This window comes from Maylandia zebra, linkage group LG7 (genome assembly GCF_041146795.1).
Source record: "Maylandia zebra isolate NMK-2024a linkage group LG7, Mzebra_GT3a, whole genome shotgun sequence".
NCBI lineage: Eukaryota > Metazoa > Chordata > Actinopteri > Cichliformes > Cichlidae > Maylandia > Maylandia zebra.
This window is the reverse complement of record NC_135173.1, coordinates 52,718,324-52,728,804: the sequence shown is the minus strand read 5'-3', so window position 1 is coordinate 52,728,804 and position 10,481 is coordinate 52,718,324. Positions and strand designations below refer to the sequence as shown.

General features: G+C 40.8%; 1 protein-coding gene across 1 annotated transcript; it reads right to left on the bottom strand.

Annotated features, from left to right (window-relative positions):
• Positions 1-6,475: 6,475 nt before the first annotated feature.
• ptger4b (prostaglandin E receptor 4 (subtype EP4) b) lies at positions 6,476-10,230 on the bottom strand. The gene is made up of 2 exons (XM_004549818.5): positions 9,172-10,230; positions 6,476-7,999 (listed from the first exon to the last, which is right to left on the bottom strand). Exons 1-2 carry the CDS (start codon positions 9,949-9,951, stop codon positions 7,430-7,432), a joined length of 1,350 nt encoding a protein of 449 aa, XP_004549875.1. The 5' UTR covers positions 9,952-10,230; the 3' UTR covers positions 6,476-7,429.
• Positions 10,231-10,481: the final 251 nt, after the last annotated feature.

Sequence of the window (10,481 nt, the reverse complement as noted above, 5' to 3'; positions counted from 1 at the left end):
GTTGTGTTTCCTGCAGTTTACTTTCACCGGAGAAGAAGAACTGACTTGTGCAGACATTTATTATGTACACTACTAGTGAAAGATTTGGACACACCTTCTCATTTAATGGTTCTTCTTTATTTTTACTGCTTTCTACATTGTAGATACATACTGAAGACATCAATTATATAAAGCAAGATATATGGAATTATGTAGCAAAGAAAAAAACAATAACTCAAAATAAAAACTCTGTTTTATATTTTACATTCCTCAAAGTAGCCACCCTTTGTTTCTTCCTGTTAAAAGGGAGTTTTTCCTTCCCACTGTCGCCAAAGTGCTTGCTCATAGGCGGTCATATGATTGTTGGGTTTTTCTCTGTATGTATTATTGTACGATCTACTGTACAATATAAATATATATAAGCAGACACATCTCTACATCAACTGTTCAGAGGAGAATCGAGACTTTATGGTCAAATAGCTGCTAAGGAAAAGCAGCAAGCAGAAGAGATTTGTTTAGGATTAAGAAACACAAGGAATGGACATTAGACCAGTGGAAATCTGCGCTTTGGTCTGATGAGTCCAAATTTGAGATCTTTGGTTTCAACCACTTGTCTTTGTGCAATGCAGAAAAGGTGAACGGATGGTCTCTATAGGCATGGTTTCCACCACAAAGCATGGAGGAGCAGCTGTGGTGCTGTGGGGGTACTTTGCTGGTGACACTGATGGGGATAATAAACCAGCATGGCTCCCACAGCCATCCCATCCAGTATGCATTTAGTTGGACCATCATTTATCTTTCTAACAAGACATTGACCCCAAACATATCTCCAGTCTGTGTAAGGGTTATTTGACCAAGAAGGAGCGTCAATGGAGTGCTGCTACAGATGGTCTGGCCTCCACAGTCACCTGACCTAAACCAAGTCGAGATGGTTTGGGATGAGATGGACAGGTGACGGGAGTGAAGTGAGAGGGACAGACAGACAGAGGATAAATTAATACTATAGTATATGTATTAAGAGGATTAGGCTTTAACCCTAATCCTGAATTGCGGCTGGTGAGTTGCTGACCCTATTGTAAGTGAACCATTTTCTTTATGTGATACCACAGGATCCCAGCATGCTAAAGTCAGGATTCTCACTTGTTCATTTCAAAAAATGTTTGTTTAGGGAGTTTTTAGTTTTTGTTTTTTGGTGTTTTTGATTAACTTGTTTATTTGAAGCTATTACAAGCTTAATCTCTTGAACTATTATCCTGATTATCTCTGGTAATTGTTTTTTACATTTTTTTTTTTAGTTTTCAATTTATTTTTCCTCAGTATTTGTAAGTCATCAAGGACTCATCAAGGCCCCAAACCATGACTCCCTCTGCCATGCTTCCATGCAAACACACTGCTTCCATCAGTGTCTTGGAAGTATTAGAACCTCAGCTCTTTCAGTCAGTTTCTTGAATAGTGATGGTTAGTTCACTGTACTCCAATGGCCTCCACAGTCAGCAGATCTCAATCCAACAGAGCATCTTCTAGATGTGTTGGAATGTCATATTCATGTCATGGATGTGCAGCCATCACATCTCCAGCAACTGTGATGCTATCATGTCAAATATTAAACCAAATCCATGTCAGAAAGAATTAAGGCTGCTCTGAAGGGAAAAGGCTGTCCAGCCAGGTACCAACAAGGTGTACCTAATAAAGTGCATGCTTAGTGTGTTTTATGATCAAGGTACAGCTCTCACACTCCAAAAAATTAGCAGATTTGGTCAGTACAGAATTTGTATGCCTCCAAGTGAGGGGCACATCTGTGAAGTCTCACCGGATTAGCTGGAACATCTGATTCCAAGAAACTGTTGAAGTTATTTGCATAGAGCAGTCACTTCCCTTTTCTTGTCTGGTTTGTAGGAAGGATGGGAAAAACATTCATTTCAGTTAAAAAAAAGACGATTAGGAAGGTGAACGTAAACTGCATATAATTAATTACTTGATCAGTCAGCACCACAGATGGGTAATGAGGCGGGATATAGATTGATTCTCAGTGGTGATAAATGTCAGTGCTTCAGATGACTGACAGGAACACTGTGTAATAATAATAATAACAGGAAAGAAAACAAACTACTAACACTTTTTGAAATAGAGAAATATGGCAAAGAGAAAAAGAAGACATTTCTACAACGTAATCTAACTTATATAATATACTATATATAAAGATTATATAAGTTGTGACACGCTTGTCTGAGACACACCCAAAAACATCGCTGGCGCAGTTGTTGTTTTTAGAAGTTGCATAATAAGATGAATGGAGGTCACCTGTGTATAATCAGGGTGCGCCAAGTGATTTTAAACACACTGTATTTGGATGGTTCAAATGCTGGTCAAGCCACGTGTTCAATTTCAATGTAAATCCAAACTTTCCAAAAGAAATAAAAGAAAATGCATGAAAAAAAGGAACTGTTGTTAACCAACTGGCTTTGCTCAGCCGAACCTGCACCTCCTACTTCACAAATGCCTCAGCATTTCTGGGACAAGTCAAAACTTTTATTTTTCTAAGAGTACGGCTGCTTTGAAGTTGTTCTGACGCCGTCAGGTATATACTGGCTACTGGCTTTTTCCTACTCTTCAGCAGAGTTTTGGGAACTCCCCCCCCCCATTCTAACAGTGTAGCTCAAGAGATAAAAGTATTAGTCAATCTGCCACTTCATGTTGCGATCAACAGTCTCAGCAGTTATTGGGTGGTTTTAAGTGAAGATGTCTGCAAGGCAAGTCATCCCTGGAGGATGAATTTTATTTATTTGCTGAATACGCTTGGGTACCAGACAAAAAGTCCTACAGATTAAGATAACTCTGTTTACTTTTTCTCTAGAACAATTAATGTGGGTTCAAACAAAGGCATCTACAACGGTTATAAAGAAGTGATTGTTGCTGCCATGGGAAGGCTTAAAGGGACATGTTAAATCAAAGTGAAGTCCACAAGTCATTCCACAGTGAGAATTATTCATAGTTACCCATCTTCTCAGGAGCAGATATCCCCAGGGTTGCCAGAAGAAACCCTCTTATATCTAAAAAGAGCATGCCAGCACGGCTTAAATGTGTAAAGTTGCATCTGAACAAACCAAAATATCAGCACAAACACCTCTGACCAATTGTCAAGCACAGTGGCAGAGACATAATAATTTAGACTGATTTTACAGTCATTGAGTCGACCATGAACTCCTCTGTATACCAAAGTATTCTAGAATCAAACGTTGGGCCATTTGTCCAACTGTCGGGTCATGTAACGGGACAATGACTCAAACACAGCACCAAATGTACAACAGAATGTCTAAAAAAGAAAAGAATCAAGGTGTCACAGTGGCCCAATCAAGCCTAGACCTCTAACTTACAGAAATGGGACCTTAAAAAAGCCGTGCATAACTGCAAACTTCATTGAATTGAGGCGACACTGTAGAGACGAATGAGACAAAATTCCTCTTCAAAAGTGTGGGAGACTAAATCAGATCAAATGGGAAAATGTTTGCTTCCAGTTATTAGTAAAAGTACTTCTACATGCTATTGAATCATGGGGTGTGCTTAGTTTTTTTTTACACAATACTTCTGCATTTTTGTTTCTGTGAAATAAATATTGAGATGGCGTAATGTGTCATGCATTGCTCTTTATCTCCAGTCGTATAAATAAAGTTATAAACTGCCAAGAAGCAGCCAGCACCACTATTCAGTGGCTGATCGATACTGTAATATGTCCTGAAGGCATTGCAACAGAATACACATGACAGCATGCTGGGATGGGATTGCACAACCTGTCACTCAGTTGTCTTTTCTGCATTACTGCACGAGCACTAAGTGGCCATGTGTCGGACCACACCTTTCTTGGCTCTTATTTCAATATAAGCTACACGTCTTAAAGTTTCATGATTGCAGCCTACACAGTTTTGCAGAGAGGCTATTGTTTTGACAAAATCTGCCTTCAGATACATCTGCCAAAATACTCAGAACAACCTTTGTGATAGTTCCTGCTATGGTCGTGTTGCCATGAAGCTACACACTCCCAAGATAAAAACAAGATCAGCCATTCTATTCCAGCTCATGAAAACGATTAGTGCACAGTATAGTTTGGTAAGCCATCAGCTAGAAATAATTACAACCTTTTAAAATGGTTTGCAATGCTAATAAGTGCCATTATTCATCAGCTACTCTCTGACAAACATCGTCTAAATCAATTTGATTCTGTTTTCATCCTCAAATATCCTGATTGGGTAACAACAGCTCAAGTTAAAATAGTGCAATAGTTATTCTAAAAGCCCATAATGTCACAACTGGCCTCTTTTTCAATGGCATCTTCTAATGACCCTTTGTTTTCACAGGCTCATCATGGCGAGAGTTTAAATGTCTAAAACAGGCTGTCACATGTTAGCGGCGCGAGCTGATGAGATGGGGAGAGAAGGGACAAGTTTCCAAGGAGAATCGTTTTTCCTTCCGAGTCTCTGCTAAAATCCTGTCACAGCTGTTTTGTCAGTCACTATTTCCTGTCTCCCGAGAGGCTCTACAGCTTTAACAGATTTCTGAGGTCAGAGCTGTCTTTAAAGGGTTATTGTTCTCAGAGGGGCATTTCATTGCTCTCGGAAGGCTCTGGACGGAGGCCACAGTGGAACTGGAAATCATCAGAGGTAAAGAAACCAGCTGTCTGCAAGTGAACGATATCCTGCCGTCTGAACCGGCTATTGATTTTAAATTTGCTCAAAGCAGTCAGTGCTGACCAAGGGGATGGCAGGTGCTACGTCTTTTATAAACATCCATAACATAGAAATGTTTAAATTTCACTTGGGTTGTGTTGAAGTCGTCTACTTTCCCTTTTGTTTTGCTTTTTGCTTTTTTCTTGTTGCAAAGAATCACTTCCACAATGGGGCCAGGCATTTGTTACCTGTAGGCTGGACTATTGTAATTCCTTAATCTCCGGATTTCCTAAAAACTCCCTTTTACTTCCTCTGCATTTACCGACCACTATTTAACTTTGGTCTTCTCTCTCTCTGTAGTATATGCTTTGTTCTGTAAGTTGTCTTTTTTCTATCCTTTTCTTTTCGCTTTTCGCTTTTTTCCTAAACACACGCAGTCATGTTATTTGTCCCCGTTGTCCTTACGTACTTGCTCATTGACACCCAACAATCCATGATCCCTTATCTATAATACTGTAGGATCCTTACCTTAGAATAGAAAGTGCTAAATGAGTACTGTAAATTGGTGCTACATAAACTGAACAGAATTGAACCAGCCTCATTGTTTTAATTGACAAAGTGGTGAACGCCATTAACCCTGAAGTGATAACTAATGATTTTAACTCAGTCTTTGCTGGACTGATCAATCTTGTTTTCAGTAGACTCGGAGAAGCACTTGCTTGTAATGTTAGTAGGTTCATAAGTATTTGGACATTAACACATATTTTTGTGTTTTGCCTCTGTATGCCACAGCAGTAGCTTTTAAAATCACACAGTCAAGATGTGACTGAAGTGCAGACACAGTACCCCATTTTCAGATGCTCAGAAGTAATCGGACATTTGACTGACAAGCTGTCTCATGACCAGGCGATGTCTGTCCCTTCATTATTCCATCACAGCAGACAAAACATCTGGGTTCATTTCAAATGCTGATCTTGTATTTGGTAACAGGTCACTGGAACTCTCATTACGAGGTCCAAAGAGATGTCAACAAGAGCTCTAAAGTCCATAATTAGGAGATACCTTTGTGGAGGGAAATCAAGAAGGTTTACAACAATGCGCAAAGCACTGGTCAGACTAAAAAACAGGAAAACCAGCAAGGTATTCACCAGAAAACATCTAAAAGAGCATGCAGAGTTTTGAAAAAATGCAAAAAAGAAAAAAAAAACTTTGGACAGAAGAAACCAAGATTATTTTGCACCAGAATGAAGGGAAACACGTGGAGAAGGAGAGGAACAGCAAGTCATCTGTCAAACATGATGTTGTTATGTGCCTGTGGAACCGGGTCACTGCTGGTTATTGATGACGTGACTGCTGCTAAAAGCAGAGGATGAATACTCTCTGCTGAGGTTCAGCAAATGCTGCAAAACTGATCAGACACTGCGGTTCCACAAATAGAACCGCAACTAAAGGCAACTGAAGCAAGGACCTGGTAGATCATCTCAAGACAAACACAACATTGGGTTCTAGACTTCAAGCAGTCACTGACTTCATTAACGCATTAAAACAATCCTTTTTAATGTGGATCTGTGTATAAAAATAGCTGTAATTTCTAAACACTTAATGAAACAAATTAAAGCTGAACACCTGCGCTTCAGTCACATCTTGACTGTTTAAAATCCTCTGTGGTGCTGTACAGAAGTGAAGCTTCAAAAAAATGTGTCATTCTTCCAGAACTTACTGACGTACAGTAGCTGTACATCATCAAGCATTTATTTGCTGTTAATACTTGTTTGCACATCATTCATCATCATTCACTCTTCCTGTTGATTCCAAAAGAAAACAACACACTGACGTTTATTAGCTTATATGAATATTTAGACACTTTTATTTTGTTTATAAATTTGGTACATAGGTTGTTGCTGTTTTTTTCATTAGACACATTTACACAACATTTTGTGATAAATCTGACACTGAACATGAACGTGTGTTTATATTTATATACGTCTATAGCAGCAGTATATCGAGGTCATGGCTTCAGCTTTCATTTCCTGCCTTATCTTCCTTATAAACTCTGATTAGCTGGGATTATTACGCATTGCATTACAAATTAAATCAATAAAATGACGGGATTAGAAGGATTTTTAGGAGTCACTTTGAAGTCTAACGTCCTCCAGTGTCTGCACTGTGGAACTCTAGTGTATAGCTGCCTTTGTTATGGGATTCAGGGGATGGCATGATCATAGTTTTGATGAAAGAGCTGCTCTGACAACCAATAAAAGTTTAATGTTTGAAACAAACAAACAAACAAAATAAAACACGAACACACATTCATCCCGCACCTATCTTCAAACTAACTGAACCTTCTCACGGAGAAGACAGTAACGTACAATTTCACACTAAAAATAAATTAACATCCTGGCACACTGTTCACATTTTAACACAACAAATTCTTTACAGACATCGTGCAGGTTGTTGAATCACAGCGAAACAAAGACAACCTGGCAATGAACTGAAATCCAAAAAGTGCAACAGGAGAGCTTTATGATGCTCCCTCGGTGGGCTTGTACTAATAAAAGTTATGTGATTGTATTCATGTGAGTTTAGCAATATAGCAAAGAATGAATGTGGAGTGATACACTGATAACGGGTACTTACAGAAGGTCTGTAATTCATCTGTCAAATGTTTGTAGCAGTCCACAAGATATCTACAGACTGACAGAATTTTCAGTCTCCAAATTTTGTTTGCAGTGCTTTCACTGGTTCCCATCTGTGAGGGGAAAGTCTTATTTTGGTGATTATGCTTATGGTTATATACATTTTTCTTGTATATCTGCTGTCTCATCTGTAAAGGTGACATGTAGAGGTGGGTCTTTGGGACACACTGGAGGCTCTTTCAGTGGTGTTTCCGACACTTTGTCCTCTAATACTCCGTGTCCCCTCTTAGACCCGTGGACCTCCTGGGGGACCTGCAATGTCTGTACAGCAGGAATGCTAGAATCACCCTGCACTCCCGCCTGAACTGACCCACGCGCCTGCATGTTTCTTTCTGATGGGTACAGCATGGTGTGCGATGTGTTCACCATTTCCCGCAATTCACGGGACATCAGTGATGGTGAGTCCCGAGAGACGATGGATGAGGAGAGATAACCGTCAGCACAGAGGAAGTGCCTGCCACTGCTTCGTCCCCGTCCACCCATTTTACAGAACACACACTTGATTTTCTCCATTAGCTTGAGAACAACTGTCTTTCTGAGCAAGATGTAGATCCAGGGGTCTAGGATGGGGTTGACAGAAGCCATGCGGATGGCCTGCAGGTCGTCAAGTATCGAGTTCTCGTCTTTGCGGTTTCTGAACAGCTGATTTATGAAGATCCTCAGCTGAGAGGCAAGCAGAGAAAACAGAAAGGTAGAAAAGTTTAATAAGCATTAAGAACATTTTTATTTATTTATTTATAACATTTCACAAAAGCAAACAATTCAATTTTTTGGTTTTTGTCGACACTTGATTGGCTACACCTGATTCCTTCATTTAAGAGTAATATTTTATATATTTATTTAATATTCTTACACAGTTGAAATGGAATAGTCAAGCATAAACAGACACTATCTGACTTCTGCTAACTGAGATAAAGTACAAAGGGCAAGAAGCAAATAAAAGAAATTCCCACATTTCTTGCTCTCAAATAGCAAATGAGATTTTGGCACTTGGGCTTCCCCCGAGTCTAATCGTCAGTTGTCTTTTTCAAGACCCGCAGGCCCGGAAGTTTAAATCTTAAGATTTAAAACAGCACTCAGTTATCGCTACTAACATTACAATGAATTGCTTCTTATAATTTCTAATCATTACATCATAATTTTGACGGATATTAAAAAAAATCCTTATCCTAAAACGTTTCTAACGGGCACAGTGAGAATATAAAGCTTTTGCAAATGTATTGTTGAGTTGATCTAAAAGATAAACGTGCCACTTGTCTGGGTTGTACTAATTGAAGCGACAGTTCTCTTAGTGCACAGTTCACTTCTGCGAAAGTAACACAAAGAGGACGATGTTTTAACAAAAACACTCAAAACTTTGCTCCTTGACATTATCTCAGGTTGGACAATGACGTCTGCTGATAAAGCTGAGAATAAACTGAGAATTGAGACTTTTGAAGTAAGCAACTTTAACGACACTGGTTACTGTAAATACTCGCATTAGTCCCCCACACAAACACACGTATTCCCTTGTGTACGTGTGTATGTGTGTATGCTGAAGTGAAAGCACAAAGGGTGTTAACAGCGAAACGTGTGACGGCTCACAAAGTGTGTCATCAGACCACAAAGCTCTAAACCAAGGACACAACATTCAGAAAGCATATGCGTAAAACCTGTGTTGGTATTTGTGTTTGCGTGCGCACAGTCTATTTTTTCATTACACTGATCAAGTTTAACACAATATCTTTCCTGGTTTTTCTGTCTCGAAAGAACCAGCTTGTTACAACTCTGTGACAGTCTAGTGCGCGCGCATATACTAGTGGCGCGCTTGCTCGTTACCATTTCGCCATACTCACCACTAAAGGTATGGAGCAGATGAGGACGACAGCGGATGTAGCTATAAGCAGGATCACCATCTGGATCTCTGCCCCAGCTAATCGTCCAAAATTTCGTCTGCGCCGGAGCTCCGCGACGCGCCGCGGATCTGTTCCCAGAGACGTGCGGCGGATGAACCGCTTGTGCATCAGGATCAGAGCTCCACACACGACCACGTTGCATATGACAGTGGCCAGCACGATGCCCGAGTTCACCCCAGCGTACATCAAATTAAAAGTCTTGACACTTGTGTCACTGCTGTTCCAGTCGATGAAACACCAGGTCTCAGACTCCTGGAGTTTCACACGACCGAACCCCATGCTGGGCATCGCGCAAAACACAACGTTGGAAATGTATATGGCTAAAAGAGCCAGCGCTGCGAGTCTCTGGTTGACGTACTCGTTGTAGAAATATGCGTGGTTTATCGCCAGGTATCTTTCCACTGACATTGCAAATACAATGCCTAGCTGCACCACGAAGAAGAAGAGCAGGATGAAGCCGGAGTACTGGCACAATGGATCAGCTCCAGGCCAGGTGCCTTTGATGTAGGTGGCGATGGTGACGGGGCTGGCCAGCAAGGTGCCCAGCAGGTCTGTCACCGCCAGGCCACACACAAGTGTGTAGAAAGTCGTCTCTTTTCGTTCCTTTCGTGATATTCGCAGAACAACTATGGCGATGACATTCCCCACCACCCCGAAGATGAACATAATCACCGGGATGGTGGGCGTACGAAATCCGGGTTGTTCTTTCGTGGAATTCATAACTGCAATGAATTCTTTCACTTGTTCACGCTGAGCAAAGCAGTGACACTTCCCATTAATGCTCGTTCCTCCAGTTCTCCAGTAACCAAACCCATATCTCCAAAACGTCTCTTTTTACGCACAGAATTTATACTCCATATCTTTGGTGAAAGTACGGATCCACAGGAGACAAACGTTCACTCAGGTGGTTTTGCTTTGCAAGAGATGCTCCGACCGAGGTTGCGAGCTGCGCTTCACGCTGTAATTACACCATCATCTGACAGAGTAGTTTCCTCTTGGGTCACTGACGGCAGCTCCTCCTCTGTATTTCCTTTAACCAGCGAGCTTTTCGCGCAGCAACACAACCAAACACCATCTGCAGCAGAGAAGCCGCCAGAAAGAAGGCGCAGGTTAGAAATGAGTGTCTCAGGTCTTCTTTATGATTGAATTTCCAAGTGTGCACCTACGAGGACGTGAGTTTATCAACGTCTTCGTCACAGCAAAAGTCATAACAACAGCTGGTTTGAACCAGAATAGTTAATTAAACTGGG